Source organism: Sminthopsis crassicaudata, chromosome 3 (genome assembly GCF_048593235.1).
Source record: "Sminthopsis crassicaudata isolate SCR6 chromosome 3, ASM4859323v1, whole genome shotgun sequence".
In the NCBI taxonomy this organism is placed as follows: domain Eukaryota; kingdom Metazoa; phylum Chordata; class Mammalia; order Dasyuromorphia; family Dasyuridae; genus Sminthopsis; species Sminthopsis crassicaudata.
This window is the reverse complement of record NC_133619.1, coordinates 201260824-201286653: the sequence shown is the minus strand read 5'-3', so window position 1 is coordinate 201286653 and position 25830 is coordinate 201260824. Positions and strand designations below refer to the sequence as shown.

Genomic DNA, 25830 nt, shown 5'->3' with positions numbered 1-25830 from the left:
GTAAACTGTCCTATGTTCTACTAATTTATTTATAATCTCATTCTTTATGCCTAAATTATGAACCCATTTTGATTTCATCTTTGTGTATCTATTGTCCTTTTAATGAATTGGTCAAACTCTTCTTAAACATTCTTCCTGTACTAGGTGGTCTAGTAGTTAGAGTGCTTAGAGGTCTTAGAAATCATCTAGATTTCTAGATGTCAAGAAAATGTGAATGTAGATCTGGATTTAGATATTTACTGTGTGACCTTGGCCAAGTCATGTAACTATTGTCTGTCTTGGTTTCTTCTGGTATAAAATGGAGATAATAATAGCACCTACTGCCCAGTATTGTTGTGAGGATCAAATGAGATAATATTGGTAAAGTGCTTAACATAGTTCCTGGACCTTAACAGTTTCTTACTTGACAAATGTTTGTTTCCTTCTGGAACAACAGAAGCAAATTATGAAGGTGATAGTATTTCCATTAAAACTTCTGTGCAGCAAAACTAACCCTTAGTCATGGCCTATTTTATGTAAATTGACCCTAAGACCCTTCAACATAAGAGCTTATTCAAAGGTAAGCAGTGGTAGAGAATCAGAAAGGCACTGATAAAGCAGCTGTGTAACCTCTGCAAAATCACTACAGGAACCAGAAAGATTTAAAATTCTTTTTTTCTTGTGTGAGAAAAAAAGCATCCATGAAGAGACTTTAATAAAAAGCATTTTCCAATGACTGATATTCTGAATCTGAAACAAAATTCAGACTCTCTCATTCCACAGTTTGAGATCTACCAGATATTTGAAAAATGTTCAACTTCAAGTGGAAACAGTCTTTGATGGTTAAAGTTAGGGTTAGGTGAAAGATAATTGTACTGATTCGTGCATTCTATTCTTGCTTTTAGTTAGTAAGACTTGAAATTTAGGAGTCTTATGTTTAGTAGTAGGTTATTTATGGGTATAATTTTTCCTTTACTAAAAAAAATGATATCATGTATTTAGAGACATAACAAGATCTGTAGATTAACACACATTTTAGTCAAAATAAAGTCTATTTCCTTCACACTCAAAATTAAATTTGATAGTATACTGAAAAATTTTTATATAAAAGACAAAGCTTATCATTCTAAAACTTAGCACCCAGATATTTAGCATTTTTATTAGAATGTTTAATATATTAGCATTTTTATGTCCACATATTGCCTTCAGGCAACGTAATATAATAAGTAGACAGCTAGCTTGAGAAACAGGAAGACCTGAGTTGGGAAAGTGGAAAGAGTCTTGGATTTAGGAATCAAAGGATCAGGATTTGAATGCAGGTTATGGCACTACCCGTGTAATTGTGACCTAATCACCTTTCCTTCCTGGTCCTGTGGTGTGTGATCTAGGGGTTGGACTGGATAATTTCTAAGACCTCATTCTGCTCTAAAATTCATAATACTATGATCTGTCATCCTCCGAAAAGACCAGATGTCCCTGGGCAAGTTTAGATAACTCTCTAAGTTGCAGAGCAATTGTTGATAATAGTAGTAGAAGGAGCTTTCTTATTTGGAGTACTATAACCCAATTAAATAATAGCTAGCATGTATATAGCAACTACTATGTGTTTTACAATACTACTTTATTTAATCCTCACAGAAACCCTGGGAGATAGATGCTCCACTTTACAGATGAGGAAACTGAGGCAAGCAGAGGTTAAGTGACCTGAGTCACATAGCTATTGCTAATTATTTGAAGTGGGATATGAATGGGGCCTTGCTGATTCCAGGCTTAAACTTTATTCACTGTGCCTTCTAACTGCCCCAGGTTTGGTCCCCCAAAACCCCTAACAAAGAATTAGCATGGGATAATGACTAGAGGCTCAGTCTTAAAAAGTGATGAAGAAAATGAGATAACAGTTATAAAGCTCTTAGCAAATACTAAACACTATCCAAATATCTGTTATTATTTTTATTATTACTAGACCTTTCACTCTACTAGTAAAACATTTGAAAACCCAGGGTCACCTTCATACTATCATAGGTCACCAGGGGAGGGCTTTAGTAATACATATAAATACAAGAATATATCTGTATACTTGTGCATATATACAAGATATGTTTATAGAATAACATATATATACATAAATCTCAATACCCAGCCTCTAGGAATTTATACTTATGAATACAGTTCTTCAGATTTTTCCATTTGGAAACACAAACCAAGTATAAAGGCTAACCTAGCCAACCAAGATATTGTACTTTTTTTTTTTTATTAGCAGATACCTTGAAACAGAATACATCATATCTTTAATTAAATTGACCATAGTGTAAGAATTTTATAATGCTTATTACTATTATGATGAGGATTGTGAATGTATTATTATTTTATATGCATTTGCACATGGGCAAGTGTATAGTCACTCTATAACAGATTAAAATTGATTAAACTATGTAGAAGTTTATTTTAAAACAATTTTAAAAAATGATGATGATGGAGATGATACTTGACATTTATATAGCACTTACTATGTGCCAGGGTGTAGACTAAATAGTTTACAATTATTACCTCATTTAATTTCACAACAATCTTAGAAGGTATGTGCTATTACCCTATTTTATAGATCAAGAAACTGAGGCAAACTGCTCACTAGTCAATTTGCTGTTAATTGTTTGAGTTAGGAATTCAACTCATGCCTTTCTGTCTCCAGTCCTAAGATTTTTTCCTACTGTATCATTTATCTGGGTTCAAGTCCTGAACTGTAACATACTAATTAATTGTGTGACAGTTGGGAGTGATTTAATCTTCTTATGTCTTGTAAACAAGTTTCTAAGAGGGTAAAGTTGCAGATGAGTTGTAGATCTGTGTCAGTGAAAAAGTGTTTATATCCCCTATGTGCATGAAATCATAAGTCTTGGGCTCCAAATTTTATTTTTACTAATATAAAACTTGCATTTGTTCTCTAAAATGGGTTTTTGATTATTATATGACTTGCTTGATTCAAGAAGATAATATACATTTTATCATTGGCATATTCATCTCAAGTAATAACAATGAGTGCTGCAATCATATAACAGTATGAGGTTTGCAAAGTTCTTTACACATTCTAATTTTATTTTACTGGATTTTTAGATCCTGCATTCAAAAAATTGATTGCATTCCTTTCCTGCAGTTGAATATGGTTGTTATTTTATATTTGGTCATACATATGACATTTAGCAAAAATACCAGAGAAACTATTTTGTTCTTCAGTCTCTTCTTACTATTCAGCTTTCTATGGGTTGCTAACATACCGGCTATTTTAGAATATTAGTTCCAAGTGGGCAGGGTATCAGGTTTTTCTGAGGCACTTGGGGTTAAGTGACTTGCCCAGGGTCACACATTTAGGAAGTATTAAGTGTCTGAGGCCAGATGTGAATTCAGGTCCTTCTGAGTTCTGCGCAGGTGCCCTATCCACTATACCAACTAGCTGCCCCAGGTATCACTTCTTTAACTCATTTTTATACTAGACCCAAGTTGAACACAAGGCCCAATATGTATACATACCAAATAATTTTCCTCTGCATGTCTGTTCTTTATTGAATTTTATACTTTTTTAGTCAGTTAATATTTGTTGGTATCTTTCATGTTCCAAGCACTGTGCTAAGTGCCAAGGATATGGAGAAAAGTTAAAAAAAAAAGCCTTTGTTATCAATGAGCTCATAGTCTTTTGGAGGAAAAATAGTTCAAATAACTATGAAAATATAGATATGGAATAAATTGGAGATAAACCTAAGCATTTTTATACAAAAATAAGCAAAGTAAACCTATTATCACAGAAATAGCTAACAATTTTTTTATTTTATTTATTTATTTTTTTTCTCGGCAATTGGGGTTGTGACTTGCTCAGGACCACACAGCTAGGAAGTGTTACGTGTCTGAGACCAGATTTGAAGTCAGGTTCTCCTGACTTCAGGGCTGGTGCTCTATCCACTGCGCCACCTAGCTGCTCCCTAACAAAATATTTCAATAATTTTTAATTTTCTGAACCACTTCAGGTGACAATGAGTGTATTAGTCATCTAATGTTTCCTCTTGATACTGAGAATTTTGTAAAATAAAACTCAAATGTATTTGGTTGGAATCTTAAAACCAAATACTTGTGTGTGCTTCCTCAAATCCGATGACATTTATTAAAAATTACCAGTAAGAAAAAAGTCACAACTCCTTTCATTACACCAAATAAAACTATTGTTTTAAAAGCATTGTTCCACAATATGGAGAGCTTTTTCTGCTCTCTTGTGATGATGAAGATAAGGGTCATTGAGTTCAAAATAAGTTTCAGAGATGAGTCTGCTCTACTGCGTCACATGAGAAATATTATGAAATAATATATTAATTCCAGGGTGGTCTTGATGCTTTGCTCACCATGTGACCTTTCTACTTCTTAAAATACTTTTTTCTACTTTGCTGAAATGGTGTGAAACAATTGACTAAAAAATTTAATAATAGCTTTTTATTTTCAAAATACATACAAAGATAGTTTTCAGCATGCCCTCTGTTTACAAAACCTTATATGATAAATTTTTATCTTCTTTCCAAACATCCGTCTCCCCTAAATAGCAAGTAATCCAATATTAACATATGCAATTCTTCTAAACACATTTATTATGCCTGCACAAGAAAAATCAGATCAAAAAGGAATAAAAAATAAGAAAGAAAAATAATAGTAAACAAACTTCAACAACAAAGGTGAAAATAGTATGTTGTGATTCACATTTACTCCCCATAATGCTTTCTCTGGATGGAGATGGCTCACTCTCCATCACAAATCTATTGAAATTGGCCTGAATCAATTTAATTCACTGTTGAAAAGAGACAAGTCCATTACAGTTGATCATCACATAATCATCAATGTTCCCTTGGTGCTGCTCATTTCATTTAGCATCAGATAACATTAAGTAATATTCCATAACATTCATATACCATAACTTATTCAGCCATTCCCCAACTGATGGACATCCTCTCAGTTTCCAGTTCCTTGCCACTACAATAAAGGGCTGCCACAAACATTGTGCACATGTAGGTCCTTTCCCCAGTTTTATGATCTCTTTAATAGACTTAGTAAAGACATTGCTGGACCAAAGAATATGCACTGTTGATAGCTCTTTGGGCGTAGTTCCAAATTGCTCTCCAGAATAGTTGGATTAGTTCACAACTCTACCAACAATGCATTAGTATCCCATTTTCCCCCAAAATCTCCTCCAACATTTATTATGTCTTTTCTTGTTATTTTAGCCAATCTGAAAGGTATGCAGTGGTACATCAGAGTTGTCTTAATTTGTAATTCTCTAATCAATAGTGATTTAGATAATTTTTTCATTTGACTAAAATGGTTTTGATTTCTTTTAAAATTGTCTATTTATATCTTTTGACTACTGATCAATTGGAGAATAGCTTGTATTCTTATAAATTTGAGTCAATTCTCTATATATTTTAGGAATGAAGCTTTTATCAGAATTCTTGGATGGAAACATTTCCTCCAGTCTTTTGCTTAATTTCTAATCTTGGCTGCATTGGTTTTGTTTGTACAAAATCTTTTTAATTTAATATAATAAAAATTATCCATTTTGTATTTCATAATGTTTTCTAGTTCCTCTTTGGCTATTTCTTCTCCACAGATCTGAGAGGTAGCCTATCCCTTGTTATCCTAATTTGCTTATTAACATAAGCATTCATATCACCCCTTATGTTTAAATCATGAACTCATTTCAACCTTTTCTTGCTATAAGGTGTTAGGTGTAGGCCAATTACCTAGTTTCTGCCATAATATTTTCTAATTTTCCCAGAAATTTTTGTCAAATGGTGAGTTCTTAAACAAGAAGCTGGAGTCTTTGGGCTTATCAATTACTATATTACTATAGTTATTGACTTTTTTGAGACAACTGACTTTTAAAACTCTTTAAGATATTCAAATAAAAAGTGTGTTTTAAATAAAAATTATCTTGAAATAATATACTATAATGGATATTCTCTGGAGTTAAGGCATTAGCAACAGTGGAGGAAGAAATGCTGAAAGTAAGTTGTATTGGGAATTGAAAAATGGAAAGGAAATATATCTGGCTAAATCAAAAATCACAATTATTGAGAAATACTTAATTTCACATATTACAACTACTGAATTACAAAAGTATGGGATGTAAGATAGTAAATATGATAGATAATGAGACATACATGGGTATGAATGTTATTATTTTATGACTCCCAAAGAGAATCTCAGCTTATATAAATACAGGATATACTTGCCTTCCTCTCTCCAAAAAATGCCCACTGTGGACCAGAACAAAGTTGTGCAACATTACATATCCATGGGGATTCTAACATATGCTTTTTTCTTTGTGTTTTTTTAGACTGTTCCATTGTGTCTTGCTCTGAACCTTGAAAAAAATTATGAATTACTCTATTTGGCAGAACAATTTGTTGGGATCCCTGTTTTATATTTAAGGTTTCGTTTGCCAGAAATCACCAGGTGAGCAGCTGTTTCAGCTATTTATTTCTAGAGGTTAGAAAACAAGGAAGGAAAAAGAGAATGTTGGATGGAGAAACATTGACTTGCATGAATTAGGAAATTAGGAAAAAAAATTCTGTAGAAGGGATATTAAATCAATTCTGTGATGCAATTGTTCGGGACACTTGCACCTACCCAAACTGACTACTCAGGAGTCACTCCAAATGATGTATAAAAAGAATTTATTAGAATCTCGAGAAGTGGACCATCCTGGCCTATGGGTCCGAAAGGACCCATAGATACCCATAGTAGGAGAGTTATTCCATTTCGAGTTTTTACAATTTTTATACAATTCAGACAAAGAACCTCCTCAAATCACACCCTCTATATGGTGTGATTGGTCATATAATTTTTATTCCCCTATTTGGTCAGTGGAATGCAGTAAATGTATAAGTTTCTCACCAGTGTCCTTTGAACAATAGAATATAAAGACCAGGCCTTATCTAAAATCACATGCTTCCTCAGCTGAGGCCTTAAGGCTTTAGATAACAGTCCCTGATCAATATGTGCTTAATTTGTAAATTCTTTACCTTTTCCCCACACAATCCCCTCTAAATAAATAAATAAATAAATATATACACACATGAAAAACTAACATTGTGATTAAATTCGATTTAACATCTCTACACATTGCTTGTTAATCTCTTCATCTCAATCATCCCCTCCTACTGCCTCCCATATCTCTTTCTGTCGTTTTAATGGCACCCTCTGTATGTAAGATTCTTGATAGTGATCTTTGAACTATTCTTGTTACCAATGTAATTATACAGGGTAAACATAGTGGGAACAGAGTAATACCACTGATTGCAATAAGTCTATACCATAAGAGCTGTTTCCACCAGCTACCATCAAACCAAGACCACCAGCTATTTGTGAAGGGAGATTTCCAAATTTATACAGGCACATGAACTATCCTGCAAATGCCCTTAGTAATTTCTTTTACTTCTTGTTCGTTGTCATCAATTTGCACACAACAAGTGGACAGGTTTTATTTCTCACAGACCCCCTCCTTCGTCTGCTAAAAGATAATGTAAAACTAATCTATGTTATAAAACCACTTTTCTTGTCTGGGTGACTTGATTGGCTAATCAAGGGCCTGAGCAGTTTGGTTAGCTGTTACCTCTAAGACTGCTTGCAGTCGAATTAATCTGTTACATATATATATATAAATATATATACATATATATATATATACATATGTATATATATATTTATATATATTTATATATGTATGTATGTATATTCATGTCTGATATCCATTACTACCATCTTGGGCTCTTGATAATATGTGCTGGGGGCCAGGCATCTCCCCACCCATTAGCATCACCAGTTTGAATAGATTATGGGGTGTTTGACAAATAGGCTTCAACTAAATTCCTTCAAACATCCTTCATTACTCCCTAATGAATGCTAGTAGACACAATTAAGCACTGAACCATCATTACAAACAATATTTAACTTGCTCCATCTGTTTCAATGCTCACCACAATCTATGAAATCTACCTTCTCTGGTTGACAAGTAAAAGTCCATTCATACTTACTCTTTCCCATCCATGGCCGTGCACCTGTTTGATTTAGGCAATGCCCCAATAAGGTACCCCACATCAATACCACTATCAAGATTTCACATGCAGTTCATCAGTTCCTTTTTAGTGTTTGTCTCAGCTTCTTCTCTGGATTCAGTTTGGAAGTCCACATCCTCAGAATGTCCACCGGTCCTTTAATTCTGGTATGCTGAGTCCATCCTCTTTCCTGTGTAGCACTGCTGTGTCTGATGTCAAGAGGATCTGGAATAGTCCTTTTCAGCTCAACGTCAGCTTGTTCTCCTTCCAGGTCCTGTTAGTATCTTTACAAAGTGCTAAGTCACTGGAATGCATAGAGACAATAATTATCTAATTCAGTATGATTGATCTGACCCCACAAGGAGTTGTTATGAGCCAGAACTTGAAACAAGCTACTGAGTGGAACTGAGGAGACAATGATTAAATCTAATATAGCATTGATTTAGTCCTACAACAAATAATGGTTTCCTTGTGATATAATGATCGGTGTATATTCAGTGTGCACCATATAAGCAAGAAACTCTCAGGGCCAAGCACACAGAAGCCCACAATCCCACTTTCTGGGAGGAGGAGTCTGATTCATTCCAACTTTGACATTTATGCTGGCTTGAGACATTGAGAGGATGAGAGGCTGGAGGCTGAAGGACAAACCTTTGGATTTGGAGACATTCGGACAAGAGCTCTTGGGGAATCAAGGAGAGAGGAAGGCCTCCATAAAACTAGCCAAATTCCAAGAGAAGGAGATAAGATTTGGAAAGAGACAGTAAAAGACTGGCTGGATTTGGGATTATTGAACTGAACTCAAACTAAAACTGCCTCCAGAAGCTCCCCAAGAGACCTACTCCCAAGAGAACGATTTGTAATTTAGAGAAAAGAAAACATTACATTTTGGCGCCCAACGTGGGGCTGACACAATCCTGATTCTAGTGGAAAAGCCTCTGATCCTGATCCAGTGGAAAAATCTCTTTGACCCAGAAATTAGGGTGAGTAACAAGGAAACTTTGTTGAAGAGTTAAAGTAGAATTTCAGTGAAATGGGGCAAATTTTTAGAAAACAGCCTTCTGCTTCTGTTCAAGAAAATTGTTTAGAGAGCATTGTCAAGGTTATGAAAAGCCAAGAATTGATTATAATTTTTGAGGGGATCACTGAACTTTTAAAAACTGTGCAGTTCATTTCCTTGTTTTTGTATGGAAAAAGAATTGGATCTAGACGAATGGGAATTAGTAGGAGAGCAACTAGGTGAATACTACAATTCCAATCCAAACTCAATTTCCAAAGATACATTTCATACATACAATTTAATCCAAGTGGCTTTAGACTAAAGAAAAGGAAGAAAGGGGGAGGAGTCGACTAAATTAGGGAAGAAGAATCAGATAAGAATTCACAGCAGGAGAAATTAGATCATTTCCAATCCCCCAACTTACCTCCCACAATTAACTCTTCATGGGTGAAAGGAGAAGGAGAAGAGGGAGAGGCAGTGACACAAAAAATCATCTGTAAAGCAGCCTATGAAAAGATTAGAAAAAAACATTGGTTAAGGCTAAGAGAGAAGGACAGGATGTAAGTGATTTTATAGATGCATCCTCTGTGATTGAAGAGTTTGATTCCAGGTCAAAAAAGATATGCTCCTTTTGATTTGGATAAAATTAAGGATTTGAAAAAAGGTTGCACTCTTTATAGGGCTACATCCTCTTATGTTAAAATGTTACTAGATAGTTTGGCTTATGAAATCCTAACCCCAAATGATTGGAAATCCATAGCAAGGAAATGCTTAGAACTTGGACAAAACTTGTTGTGGCTTTCAGAGTATCATGAATTATGTAGGATTCAAGTCAGATGCAATAGGCAAACAGGAGTTAACACACAAATAACTTTTGACAAACTAGCTGGTGAAAGTAAGTATGGAGAGAATTCAGAACAGATTAATTACCCCACAACAGTGTATGAGCAGATCGCAGTGGCTGCAACAGAAGCTTGGGGTTCCCTCCCCAGACAGAAAGATTGAGGGGAAGCTTTCACAAAGATAGAACAAGGTCCCAATGAACCTGCAAATTGCTGTCATAAGAACTATTGGAGAGAATGCAGCTACAGAAATAATGACCAGACATTTGGCTATTAAAAATGCCAATGAGGTTTGCAAAAGAATTATGTGGGGACTACACAAAGATGCTCCTTTAGAGGAGATCATAAGATGCTGTGCTACAGTGGGCACAAATGCTTATTTATACTCAAACTATGATGAACATGGAAAGACAGGGTCCTTCTTGGCAAAGGACTTCTAGAGAAACTCATCAATGTTTTCAATGTGGAAAAGTTGGACATCTAAGAGATCAGTGTAGATTTGGAGATAGAGTGAGAAGACAGGGTGAGACAATGGATTCCTTTTGGACTATTTCTAGGACTTATGGACATGTATAAATCCTTCAGGTTGATTCATGTTATCTATTACATCACTTCTAGCCTTTGTTATGTTACTATGTGTTTATGTAATTTATATCCAAAATGCCACAAGGGCTTCCACTGGGCCTTAGAATGTAGATTGACCCAGGAAAATGAGAGGTGGAGCCCAGCTCCAAGATATCAATCAAAAGATAAGTGGGGCATGATGACAGCTGAGGTTACACCCAAAGAGCCTTTAGAAGGTCAGGACTCTGATGATCAACCAACAAAAAAGCAATCAGATAGCAGAAATGGATTGCATTTGGGGAGAATACAGATTTTTTTAAACCAACAAGGCAGTGTCCAGTGCAAACAGCTCCAATGTAATCACTAGGTGATATAGAGAGACCCAGAAAATGGTGAATGGAAGGGAACAGATAGGTTAACTGCTTGGGGGAGAGGGTTTGCTTGCATTTTCTCAGATGCAGAAGGAATCAGATGGGTGCCAACAAGTTGTATTCCCCTTGTCCATCAGAGAGAGACAGAAAAAGAGAAAAACCTAAAAGCAAAGGAGAAGATCTAAGAAACATTTGCCACTGAAAGAGCATGGCTGATGATAAAGAATGTTGAAAACCAGCAGAGATCACTGGATTCCTTGAGATGAAAAATTGTTGATGAGACTATTGCAGGACTTCAAAACTTGCAGGAATTATTGGATTCTTGGCACATAAACTAATGGACAATGGATTCCTTTTGGTCTATTTCTAGGACTTATGGACATGTATAAATCCCTCATGTTGATTCATGTTATCTGTTACATCACTTCTAGCCTGTGTTATGTTACTATGTGTTTATGTAATTTATGAAATTATATCTAATACCTCACATATTGATTAATTTCTGTATTCCTGTTTCAAGTGAGCCCCTTCAGAAACCCACTAATCCTGCATTATTCTTTCCAGTTCTCTTCAGAACTTTTAAGATTCACAATATAGTGAATAGGTAGATAATTCCATAAAACATAACTTAACAATATTAACAAGTTACCCAATATGTTTCAGAAGGTAACATACTGAGTCAAACTAAATACAGCTGTTTTTAAAAGTTTTTTTTTTCCTTTTCCCCCACATCATCTCTTCTCACAGCAATTAACATTTTATCTCCAGAGCTTTTTATTGCCCAGGCCAAGCTAAGCTTGAATGTTATTGTTCTTTACTCTAGCAGGCTCTGAAAACTCTTCAGCCCAGTTTTTCTTTACTTATAAATTAGTACATCAGGTTAAAAAGTTTAAAATCACAAGAATATTTTATACTATCATTAAGAAAACCAATTCCCAAATTTCTTTATCATTGTTCTTAAAACGTAACAGAGTTTTTAAATCAGCAAAACAGACTAGGGGCTTTTTCCAGGACTCCTGCCCCCAAAGAGAAGTTTGTTTCACCTTGAACATTCTTCCCTCTCAGAATCCAAACAAAGCTTCTCAAATCTTCCAAGCCCATTTAGTGCATCTCTCTGCCTTCACAGAGAATGCGTAGATATTCCATTCAAACTTCTTTTCTTTAAATGTTGCCACACTGCTTTTATATATATATATATATATATATATATATATATATATATATATATATATATATATATATATATATATATATATATATATATATATATATATATATATATATATATATATATATATATATATATATATATATATATGTATACACGTATATATATATGTGTGTATATTTATGTATATATATATGTATACACGTATATATATATATATATATATATATATTTTTTTTTTTTTTTTTAACTTTCCAATTTTCCAATCCCTTTCAATCTATGTTTTTCTCCTTCTCTTCCTTTTCTCCCTTTCCCCTCTGCTTTTCCCATTCCCTTCTCTGCCTTTCTTTTTCCTTAGCTAGGCCCTCATCTCTCCTTACATAAACTGTAATAGCTTCCTCCAATAAAGTTTCCAAAGAAGACCGCATCCATCCTTCAATCTTCTGTAACTTCCTATTTATATACGGCCAAGAATTAGATACAAACTGCACCTTTAACATTTATCTGTTCATTCTCTGAGCTATCAGAATCTGTTCCTGAATATTTTCTTATTCCATCTCTAATTCTTTCTAAATACTGCACTGTTGACTAGTCCTATTCTTGGGTAATAGCTAAGGCCTTATTTATATTTTGCCTCTTTGGGAAGGCCTCCCTTACCCCCACAACTATTAACTCCCTCATATCTTGCATATTCTGTCTATGCTCCTGATTATTATCATCCCACCCTGGGTCATTCACAGGATACTTCTGTTCAGCCATTCAGGGGTGGGTGCCTCCTTTCCCATTCCCACATGGCTTGTGCCTGAATTGAGTAATGCTCTTCAAGAGTAAACAATATTGATAATGCATGCATTAATTCTCCCCAAGTATATAAACTGGGGCCCAGGAAACTGTTTTGATGCCCCAACTGAGTCCTCCATAAGGGAAACTATTTCGTTTCTAAATGCCCTGACCTCACTTCTTGACAGGGGTGCATTCACATATCCAATGCCCCTGAGCCCCACCTAATGGAACTTCCCTGACAGGAAACATATCAGCATCCCCAGCTGGGAGGGGGGTCTCTCTATATCTCCTGCTGAACTCTGTTTTTCATCTTTCCTGTGAGTGATCCTGCCTCCTCCCTAAAGGGGAGGTTCTGAATATCCTTCTGAAACTGGTGCAATTCCCTGGAAATAGGAGCATACGGTCTTTGTCTCATCTGCTCTCCAGAAGCTTTAGCCACAAATGGGGCCTTAACTAGCTGTACCTTCCCTGGGGGTGGAATGTAAGGAGGGTGCAGAGTTTCTAAAGGGTCCCAATCCTGCCTCTCTTCTTTTACTATTTGGAGGAACCAAATCTCAGCCAAATCGTTCCCTCACCAATGTTTTGGCCACTCCAAACAAAGCAGCAATATCTTTTGTCCTTTCTTTTGTATCTGGGAAGTTCCTTCCAATTCTTAAGTCTACTTCCTAATGGGATGTCCACTGGAATTCCCTGACTAGGGTCCCTAACATTCATTTTTGGACTATATCTTTCCCATCTCTACTTAGTTCCCAAACTAAGTCCAGCAGTTTCTCGGAAGCCTCCCTTGGCAGTTCTTTAACACTGGGGCCTGTCACAGTCCAGCACTCAACAAAATTTAGCAAGGGCTATTCCCTTTGGTTCCCTAAAACCCTCCCAATAAGACCCCCCCAAACTATTCCAAGAGCTTACCAAGCCCACACATGTGGATTCTAAAACTGTGGCCAGCCAGTCAGGACATTCTTTTCTTCCAAAGCATCAGTTTCTGTACATCACTGAGTCCCCCTGCTTCTGCTTCGGTCCGTTGTCTTCGGTTGGGAGGATGCACACTTTTGAATAAGAGACCATTGGAAAAATTTCTCCATAGGCGCCTGCCTCCATTCCAGGTGTTGTGCTATTATCCTCATTTTACATTTTACATTTACATTTGACTCACCCAAGATTAGTAATGATATGGGGTCAAATTTGAATTCAGATCTTCCTGACCCCAGGTTAGTGCTCTACTGTCTACTGTCGGATCTTACAAATTCAACGTCCAGCATAGCTGCTCTTTCTGAACAATACCATTGTGAGCACCATAAAATAATTCACATCACCTGAAATCCAGAATTCTCTACAGCAGATTTTTAATTATTCCTTGCTAAAATGAATTTTATTTTCATCTTCCTAATAGTACAACATGTTTTTAAACAATGGTACCCTGAAATGATAACTAGAGGGATATAATATTTTTCTTGCTGTCAAGAGAGTGGAAAATTTCATTGCTGAAATATTATTTTGGATAATTCATGACAATTTGATCACCTATTTGTTGGCCTGAATTCACTGAGGAAGCATTTTTCTCCTATTTCTTTTTCTTGTCTAATGGCTTCACTTACATTTGTTCTCTGTCATGGGTTTTACATGGGTTTTACACATTTGTTCTTCAACCAACAGTTCAGAATGCTTGAGAAACAATCAACTGTCCTCCTTTTTTATAGATTAGGATGTTAATGATTTTCAGAAAGATATTATATAAAATAGCACCTTTGAACTGCCAATTTTATATGATTTTGCATAGAAAATTCTCTTTGTAATAGAATTTTTAGAACGATTTGAGTGCACACAGATTTGGTTTTTGAATAGACAGTATTCCAGTTCAGAAAAAAATATTTAAAGGGTTATTAAAGAGAATAAAATTTTGCTCTTTTCCCAAGCAAAATAATTTTTTAAAAACTTTGTGTTCACATATAAATTCTACCATGTGGTTGGTTAGCTGTTCACTTTACTACTTGCCACTTGCAAATCTGGACACTTTTGAACTTAAAAAAAAAAAAAAAAAAAAAAACCTTAACTATTTCTGGGCAGCTAGGTGGAGCAATGGGTAGGGCACCACCCCTAAAGGCAGGGGGACCTGAGTTCAAACTAGGCCTCAAACACTTAACACTTTTTAGCTGTATAATCTGGGGCAAGTCACTTAACCCAATTATTTGAGGTGTGGAAACACAAAAGAAACTATTTCTGCATGGTTTTAATGTTAATGTTGAAAAGTATACCAAGTAGAAACATCTTTCTTACTTCAACTTTCCTCTTGAAAATGTGTTGGGAAACCTCTTTCAGCTTTTTTCTGCTTCCAAAATATCATTGGAATATCTTTATGGTGGACCCTTAATGACTGCTTTTGGGGTCAGTGGGGGTACTTTTTCATGGAGTTGTGGCTGTCCTCTTCAAGAATGTCATTTTTATGGTAGGAATTAATAACAAAATTAATAATTAATAACTATTTATATTATAATATATCTGTTAATAACAAAAGAATCACAGGGGCCTTAGAATAAATATCTCTCTCCAGTGACTAGAAATGAATACCCTCATCTTATTATATTGTAAAATAAGGAAACTAAACCAGAGAGTGTCTCCAGAGAAGCTTTTAGACCTGGATTCTATAGTGCCATTAGAGTAGAGAAATTTGAAAAATTATCATGGGTCCCTTTAAATACAAATACATATTGAGAATTATTTCTCTTAATCTTTTGATAATATTTCAGAGACAATGAAACTGTCCAAAAAGACCACTGACTTTTAAGTTCCTTCCTGATTTAAGCTCTTATCATCATCAAATCCTTAAAAATCCTTTACAGTTTATGATTAGCATAACCTTTACAGTTATAAGCATCTTGCCAAAGAATTATGGAAAGAAATATATCTTCATTCTTTCTCTCAGTTTAGAACTGTTGTATTATTTTATATAGAAGACATAACTCCAAATTTCTTTTTAAACAAAGGCCTCATTTAAATACCAACATTATTTTACTAATATTATTTTATATTTTTAAGTTATGGATAATTATGGTTTTCCAAGAATTAAAAGTGACCATCATTCAGAGGAAAATGGAAAAATGCAATGTGGTGGATATTTGCTGATTCTAAGACATACAAATAAGGCATTACAAAGAAAACCTGAATTAAAGATTATTATCACAGAAATGTAATGTGATGTGGCTTCTGACCTCATCACTCAAACGAAACTGCTTTCTGCTAAATTACCGATGATCTCTTAATTGTTTAATCCAATGGAGTCTTTTTTCAGCCCTAGAACTTAACCTGTTACATTTAACACTGTTCACCACCCCAACCTCCTGTATACTCTTTCCTCTCTGCTTTCATAATACTACTCTCTTCTGGTTTGCTTCCAGAAGCATTATCTGACCATTCCTTTGAGATCTTTTCTACTGATTCATCATCCAGAATTATGTGGTTTTCTCCTTGTTCTTCTCTCTTTGCTTCTTTTGATGACCTCATAAACTCTAAAGAGTTTTATAATGATCTCTATGCACATGAGTCCCATATCTATATATTTAGGCTCAATATCTCCCTTTGAATCACACATCACCAATTTTCTATTGCACATTTCAAATTGTATGTCCAGGGGATATCCAGGGGACATTTTAAACTCAGTATGTCTAAAACTAAACTCATTATCTTTCCCCTTATACCCTTCTCTTTTCTAAACTCTCCTATTTCTGTTGAAGGTACCATAATCCTTCCAGTCTTTTACATTTTCAATTAGATGGAAAATTTTGGTGTTTCTTTCTTCACAACATCTTTCCCATATGATATGTTCTCTCCATTTGCACAGCTACCATCTTGGTTTGGATCCTTATCATTTCTTGAACAGATTATTCTGATAGATTTTTAATTGCTTCAAATGTCTTTTCATTCCAATTCACCTTATATGCTTCTGCCAAAGAAACTTTCTTTAAGTTGAGATCTGATCCTGTGATTCTTTTATTCAATTAACTTCAGTGGCTTACTTTTATCTCTAGGACAAAACTAAAACCCTTTGTTAAGGTTTTAAAGTTGTACACCAGCTGTCCCTAACCTATCTTTCTAGACTTATTAGGCATAATTCTCTCTCCTTCCTGCATTCTTTGACCCAGTCAAATTTAATTTCTCTCTATTTTTCATGCTCATTGCTCCATCTAGATTTATACTGGCCATTTTACATGCACTAAATGCACTTCCTCCTTATCTCCAGTTCACAAATTTCCTCTTTTTAAAATACAACTTAGTCTTCATTATTCTTATGAAGCCTTTGATGATTCCTCCATCTGCTAATATCCACCCTCCAAAACTATCTATCTATATGTATATATGTATATATATATATACTTTGTAAAGACATTCATGTTTATTCATCTTATATTTATTCTGTATGTAATTTTATGTGTACTTTATATATGTACTCTGCCTTTGGAATGTAAACTTCGTGATTAGGAATCATTCCTGCTTGTTTGACCACTCCTTTGAGGTCTCTTGTACTGATTCACCATCCAGATTTATATGGTTTTTCCCTAAGGCGCTTTCAGTACCTGGAACATAGTAAATGCATAATCAATCAATATTGATTGATATGACAGAAATTGTGATAGGCATTTATTTCTTTCCCATTTAAATGTTTTACTCTTTCAATGCTGTTTCTTGTCGAAATCTATTAGGATGATGAATAAATGAATATTTAAACTTTCATGAACTCCAGAAGTTGCCAAGTTTTTTTTTTTTTTGTTTTTGTTTTTTTTGTTTTGTTTTGTTTTAACTAGATGAGGGCAAGCAATGCAAGTTTGCTAAATTACCTTTAAAAATCCTCATACTTCAAATGAGATTTGTAAAAGCCTGAAGTTGGAAGAAGTGGAGTTCTACAGATACAGAGATAAAAGCAAGACAAAAGCATTTATTAGACATTTGTAGATTTGGAAATGTATCTGTAATCAAGAAAGCAATCAAAATAATTTGTATGTGAAGAGATTATCAAAAGAGAATCTATCCAAAGACCTAATTCTGACTATTTGATTAATTCAAAAGAACCAGATAATTAGTTGCTCTTTTAAACCAGAAAATGACATTGTCATTAAGAGTTATTAAACCTTTCAAAATTTCACATGTTGAATAATATCTCTCATTTTGCTATTAGATTTTCAGCTGAATTTGATTTTCGGACCTATGACTCAGAAGGTGTTATACTCTATGCAGAATCCCTTGATCACTCAGCATGGTTCCTGCTTGCCCTTCGTGATGGGAGGATTGAAATTCAGTTCAAAAATGAACATGGGACTAAAGTCGCAAGTGGTGGCAAAATTATTAATGATGGTGTATGGAACATTGTAAGTTTTAAGATTACCAGTCTCACATTTTGCCTGTAAACTTTTAGTATGCTCCTATAAAATTCAGTGATGATTGATCTTAGTAGAAATTAATGAACTTCTGGAGAAGGAAATGACACACTACTCTAGTATTTTAGCCAGTAAAACTCTATCTATGGATAGTCTGATTTACATGACTGAATGAGTGAGCAACAGCAAATGTCAATTTATTAAATATTAACATTGATGTTAATTCAAGTTTATCTTATGGTACAAATGCAAATACTGACTTTCTTAGTAAATAAGCCATAATAGACCTCCTATATATAACTATATTTGTTTAATCAGATTTTTGTACTAACTCATATCAGTTAATCTAGATTTTACCACACTGGATATCTTAATTATTTATATTACAGAATACAACCTAATTTTAAGGAATGATCTCATAGTACCTAGCATAGTGCTTTGCACATAGTAGACACATAATAAATGCTTGTGGAATTGAATTAATAGGAAAAGTTTGGGTCAAGAATCAGGAGATAATACTAACTTGCCTTTCTATAGTACTGAAAGGGTTGCAAATTGTTATAAAACATATTGACAAATGCAGTACACATATTATTAGCCCCATTTTATAGATGATTATGCTCAGATTTGATGGTAAAGAATGTTAGAAGTATTCAGAGTTTCTCTCTAAATCTGTGAAATCAAGATCATAGAGGACATTTATTACAATTTCTCAAGACTTGGCCCTTATCAGAGACATTATACTGAATGGTGTGGAATAATATACAATACGGTATTTTTGTTATATTTCCTGCTATTAAATCATCCTGTGAAAATGAAATGATATTGTCTACTTTTAGAAGAACCTGTTTCTGGGGTTAACTACTATTTTCTAACAGATTGAGTGTTAAAAAGCACATATCAAGAAGTAGTTCAGAAACTTTTAAATATGATAGATTTTGAATGTGTATGTACCCATTTTGTTTATACTAAGCTTTTTAGTAATTTATATATAACTTTTGATTTGTGGTGGCTTTCAAATTTTTTGAATAGTATTATATTGTAATATGTTACTGATTTACAAATTTGGCAGCTTAGTAAATTATACTATAGAATGTTTCATAGGAACTTCTTTGGGATAGAAAGATATATCTAAAACAATCATTTTATATATGTACTTCAAAAGGGTAGTTGATGAATTAATTTAAAAAAATTGATACTAATTATGCTACAGAAAATGCTTTAATCAAGAAACTTAATATACATTTTAAAGTTCATAAAATCATTTTAAAGGAAAGTAATTCAATTTAAAATCAATTATTTGGAATAATTTTGTGATGTAGAATAAGAGGTGATCATTAAAATAGCATACCTAAAAATTAGCCACTTTATTTAACAATATAAGAAAGGTTTTTATATTAATGATATAATTTTTACATTAAACAATCATAAATTTCTTATAATAAATTTGCATAGATGATTTTTTGCAAATTTTCTTGATAGAAAAGCAACTTTTGAACAAAAGTTTAAAAATAATTGAAAGAACCTAATTAAAAGTGAGATCCTTTTAAAGAAAATTAGCTTTGAGGTTTTTGATATGTTGTAATTTGAATTTCTTTAGATTTCCTGGAAATGGAAAAAAAAAGTATTATACACATATATATGTATTCTGTATAATAGGCAGGACTTTTGAATGTCAATTCTGCTTTACTCTAAAATTTTATTTTTAAGTCACTAATTGGACAAATGTTTAATATCTTGTTATCAAAAATAATTGAAAGAAACCTAATTAAAAACAAAATCATTTTAAAGATTTCAGATTTTTTGTTGTTGTAACTTGAATTTCCTGGAAGTGAAAAAAAAAGCATATACATGTATATTACACATATACATATATGTATTTTTATATGTACATATTACATATATTCTATATAATAAGGCTTTTGAAGTGCCAATTCTTGCTTTAAAACTTTATTCTTTATTCACTGATTAGATAAGTATTTAATATTTTATAATTGTCCTATTCCCTCAAAAGCCCCAAAGACATATGTAAACAATAACTAAAAATATCATTTACCCATTCTACAATATAATCTGTTCCATTTTGTTTATACCATACTTTGTAGGATACTGGGATTTTAAAATATATTCAATGGCAGATTGGTGTTTTTAATCTGTCTTTTTACTCATTGATTTGGATTTGTGATCAAATGCTATTGCCTTAACTTGTTTTGTTTTCTGCCCTTAGAGTAATTTAATTTATTAAACCCAACAATTCAAAATGTTTGATTCTAGGTGTCTGTTGAAGAATTAGAAAATAGCATAAGTGTTAAAATAGCCAAAGAAGCGATTATGAATATAAACAGCCCTGGACGTCTTTTCAAACCTACCAATGGTTTTTTGGAAACTAAAGTATACTTCGCAGGATTACCTCGGATGATGGAAAATGGTCTTATAAAATTGGTAATAATTCAACACCATAACATTTAGTACCTCTTACCTCTTGTATGCTTTTAGTCCTTTAATTGTTTCAAAAGTATTTAAATATGAGCAGTAATAGTTTATGGAATACTTGCAGAAAAATCAAGATCATAATATGTCTTTAAAACATAGTTTAGGAAGAAATGATACAAGCATTAATTTATTAATCTCACTAGTATTAAATGCAGATACAGTGCTAAGTACTGGAGTTACAAATACAAGGAAAAAGATAGTTATGCCTTCAAAGAGTTTTCTTTATAATGCAAAAGGGAACTAAAACCTAGCGAAAAGAGGAAGTGTGGAAAAATTAGGTGCACTGTGTAGAATGGAAGGAAGGAATTAGAGAAAATTGTCCTCCAGGGGAAAGGGCTGACCTGGCTGATTGATATGGATGGGTGAGAAGGCCATAAGTGTATTTTTCTATATCAGGGCAAGGAGGCTCTAGGCACTGATGAAAACTCATGAATGAGACCTGGCAGCTGAGGGATGGTTTTGAAGATTGGAAAAGTCAAGATCAGAACTAGGAGGGGGGAATGAACATTTTCTTTATTTTTACAAATTTTAATTTGATTTTGAGCTAATATAAGCTGCAGTTTCCTAAAGAGAGTCATTATAATTTTGTGAAAAGGTGCTGCATTTATAATCAGTAAAGCTGCCTCTGAATCCTATGATAGCAAGACCAGTAAGTTAGTCCTTCCTTATTGTTTTCTTAGATTTGGAGCTATCTTGAGTGATTTTTTTTTTTTGTATTATGTCAGAAATATGTGCCTTTTCTTTCTCAATATGCTTTAAATTCTCTTAATTTGACTTTACAATATATGGATAGATGTCTGGGAGAATAGCTACATTGTTCTTGCAGATTGTGAGGCAGGGTGAAGGGAAAAAAAATCCATTCCTTCAACCAAATTACATCCTAATCTACTGTTGTTTCCTATCTAAACTGTTTCCAACTCTAGAACTTTGTTGACTTCATCTTGAAGACTTAGCTTTTTAAAAGCTCCATGAATTGTAACCAGTTTTCAGTTCAGCCAATATATAATCCTTTCTGAATCTATCAGAAGAAGAGGAAAATAAAGATATCACTAATTGTTGACATTTTAAAACATCATCATCTCTGATTAAAGTCAATGACTATCAACTGATCTTGGTAGGAGGAGGATGTTACAATGACAGTATATACTACAAATGTATGTAACCAAGTGCTAAATAGTTTTTAAAACTCAGATTTCTATAGGAAAGAAGGAATAAAATATTTTTGTTTGCACTTTTATCTAAATGAAAATATCTTTTAACAATTGAGAATGACTAAAATGTGATGTTCTTTTAGTAAAGAAAGGTATTTAACAAAGAAACTGAAAACCCAGTTTGTTGAAGTCAAACAAATATATTGTCAGTATTTTGTTTACTTTGTTCAACTTAGATATGTTGAAAAATTAACTCATTGATCTCCATGCCAACTTTTATGTAGATTAATCCTCGCCTAGATGGATGTATTCGTGGATGGAACTTGATGAATCAAGGAGCTTCAGAAGTAAAAGAAATTATTCAAGAAAAACAAAATAAACATTGTTTGGCCTCTGTGGAAAAAGGTTCCTACTATCCTGGTTCTGGAGTTGCCCAATTTGACATTGACTATAGTAAGTTATTTTCTTTCTTGAGTTAAAGAGTTAGAGAATTTGTGCATTTAAAGGCCTATTATTGATGCTACATATATTTTTATAATTTACCTTTTTTAATAACTGATACCAAATCACCCAGAAACTATAACCATATATTCTTATATTTATATTTAAAGATTCCTAGTTGATAGATCAGCTTTGTAGCAGAATTCTAGTATATTCCTACTTTGAGATTAGAAAACTATTTATGAAGGAACTTTTTTTTGAAGCTTAAAAATACTTCATCTTAATCTAATGATTTACAATGCTGTAGAGGCAAACTTGAGTTGTTATCTGAGATTATGTTAATAGAATGCAAGATGAAGAGGAGGTATTAAAAGATGCCACCAAATAATAAAGATTTTTGGTCCAGAAACTCATGAAATCATCTACTAAGGTAAGAGAATGCTTAAGATTCATACTAATGAAGTCTGAGATCTTTTGAAGTACTAATATTTAAGGAAGAAAATTTTATTCATATATAGAGGGTAGGATCATAAGATATAGGATTGAAAAGTGCCTTAGTAATTGTTTAATTCTGCGGCTCTCAATATGGAGTCCATGATCCCTCTTCCAAGGAATTTGTGGTTATATATTTTAGAAAGAGAGGTTTATGTGGAAAATTACATCTATTTCATCATAATTGCTTTCCTTTATAATTATGTATTTTATTTTATGTATCTAAAAATATCATTCTGAGGAATCTACAGGTGTTTCCATGGTGCCAAAAATATTTAAAAACCCCAAGGTCTTTTCCAGACCTCCCAGTTTCAGTGACAAAACTGAGACACAGAGAAGGGAAGTGACTTGTTTAAGGTCACACAGTAAGAGGCAGCATTAGAATTTGAAATTTGGTTCTCTGACTCCAAATTCAGAATTCTTTCTAAGATATCACATTATATATAATTTCTTATCTCATTTATTTGTATATTCTTTAAAATATTTTTGTATTTTTTGAATAACAAACACTCAATCTCTGCCTTCTTCATTCCTTTCTCACTGATGGAGAGTAACTCCATAAATAATTAATTAAAATGGTCTAATAAAATGACTGTGGCAGAAAGGAATACTATATGCTTTTTAAAGACTCTATGCTTTTGCTGTAATCATTCACTGACATATTGTCTATTATATTTCATCTTTTTTAACTTTATTTACTATAGTTGCCTATTCTGCTTCATGAGAAGAAAGATCTTAATTTCTCTCTATAATTTCAGTATCTAATACAAAATCTTGAGTAGAATTGATGCTTAATAAATGCTACTTGAATTGAATTGATTTCACCTTGAAGACTGTCTTTGCTTCTGATACATGATAATTGTGCTAACTATAAAACAGAATAGTATGTTTAGTTACTGTCACTCCTCCATCTCCTTATGCCAAATCCTGTATTCCACCATCATACCCCACTTTGTTCTTTCCCCTGGAAGGCTCAGAAACCAAATCTTTATTTTATTCTTAATCAGAAAAAAAAGAAATATGGAATAGAAAACTGTAAAGGGCTGAAACTCTGAGTTGATGCAGTGGGGTCAATCGAGCTCTTAAGGCTAATTACCCACTGGACAATATTCTTTTAGCTTATTCTTGGAAAATGGCATTTCCCACTAGTCTGTGCTGGCTTGATCTTTTGGGGTATACAGAGAATTGTAGGAGGGATTAGAGGGTGGAGTAAAACAAGCCAGAGTCACTTTGGTGATAGAGGAGGAGAACAAAGGTTGTGGAGATCCTATGTCCATTCCCTTCATTTCTATCTCTAAATTCCAAGAATAAAGACCAAGGACTTTTGCTTATCCTGACTCTGGATGACTCTAAGGTATCCAGGGTGCTAACTCGGTCTTCACAGTAAACAGCTCTTTTTCTGACAGCAGCCTATAAAATGGGTCAATATTCAAAATCGCTTGCATCATAATCAGTGTGCAAGGCATTTAGCTATTAAAAGTCAGTAAAGAAAGGCTAATGTCATTGTTGGAAGTGAAAAACAACCACCACAACAAAAAATAAATAAAAATAAACTAAAATATCAGACTTGCGTTGTATTTTTGCACTTTGGATTTTTCTATTTTTTATTTTTTTTTTTGCCTTTGGGGGAATCTTTTGATCACTGACATTTGTTAAAAACAAACTCACTTATACAAAGTTATACAAAGATGGAAGTAAAACAGGTTTAGGGTATCAAATGGATACTTTCATTCACCTTCCAAGTCATTTAATTTTTTGGAGAGTGTCTCAATAATGTCTTGATGCCTCTCTCTCTCTCTCTCTCTCTCTCTCTCTCTCTCTCTCTCTCTCTCTCTCTCTCTCTCTCTCTCTCTCTCCTCTTTTGCTTCCTTTGGATCAGATAATGTAGTCAGTGCTGAAGGCTGGCAGATAAATGTGACCTTGGCCATCCGGCCATCTGCAGGCACTGGTGTCATGCTTGCCTTGGTGTCCGGGGATACGGTTCCTCTTGCATTATCCTTGGTAGACTCCAGCTCCTCAGAATTCCAGGTAATTTTATTCTAAATAAATAATGCTGTCCTACTCTGTTATTGCTTGCTTACATTTTTGTTTTCCCTCTCAGGTTTTTATTTTTCTTTTGAGATCTGATTTTTCTTGTGCAACAAGATAACTGTATAAATATGTATACATATATTGGATTTAACATATACTTTAACATATTTAATGTGTATTGGAATACCTGCCATCTAGGGGAGGGGGTGGGGTAGAAGGGGAAAAGTTGGAACAGAAGATTTTGCAAGGGTCAAGGTTGAAAAATTACCTATGCATATGTTTTGTAAATAAAAAGCTATAATAAAAATAAAAAACAAGCAAACAAACAAATAAATAAACTGTGCTTTATCAAAACACTGGGAGGGCATAGGAAATTTAATCAAAGTAGACATTCTTATCTCTTTAGCCATACTTAACTCAAATACACAAATGCTTCCTACTGGTCATTAATAGCATAATTATCATAATTACTTAGTACTTATTTCTTATTTCCAAGAGACTATAATGAGTGCTTAAGATTCAAAAAGTATTCACAGGGAAGACATTTGGAATGAAGTCTGGTTACACTCTTTTAAAGCAGGCCATAAACTAAAAATTTGGTCTTGTGCATATTGATTCTGCACATTTACCATATTTCTGTCTATTTATACCATGAAACCTGAGAGGCTGTGTGAAGGAGATTTAATAGAGATAGAGTGAGAAGAGTCATATTTTTGTCATTTCCTCTTAAAATGTAATAGAAAGCTGGTGGGGATGGTAAATACATCATCCTCTCTTCTGGCCATAAGACACCCAGAGACTAACATTCTGTCCCATTGCAAAATTAGCATCCAGGATTCTTTTATTCCCAGATAGAAATGGGGAATCAAACAGAGGAACCTAAACAGCATTTTTTTGGGGGGGTGAATCCATGCTGAGATTTCATTGGTATAGGAAACTGCCTCACAAAGTTGCTGAGGAACCCTGAGAGTTTAAGGGACTTATGTACAGTTACTCAATTGTCATGTGTCAGAGAAAAGACATAAACATGATCATAAATTAGAATTTATGATTCTAATTTCA

At 33.7% G+C, this 25830-nt stretch overlaps 1 protein-coding gene across 4 annotated transcripts in view; it reads left to right on the top strand.

Moving 5' to 3' along the window:
• The window catches only part of PROS1 (protein S), a 105474-nt gene that overhangs the window by 72428 nt on the left and 7216 nt on the right, over positions 1 to 25830 (top strand). For all 4 annotated transcript variants that reach the window (XM_074299820.1, XM_074299819.1, XM_074299822.1 and 1 more), the window contains 5 exons: positions 6347 to 6465; positions 17962 to 18151; positions 20435 to 20602; positions 22089 to 22257; positions 24617 to 24765. In XM_074299820.1, coding sequence (XP_074155921.1) covers positions 6347 to 6465; positions 17962 to 18151; positions 20435 to 20602; positions 22089 to 22257; positions 24617 to 24765 — 795 coding nt within the window. The remainder of the gene's footprint in view (positions 1 to 6346; positions 6466 to 17961; positions 18152 to 20434; positions 20603 to 22088; positions 22258 to 24616; positions 24766 to 25830) is intronic.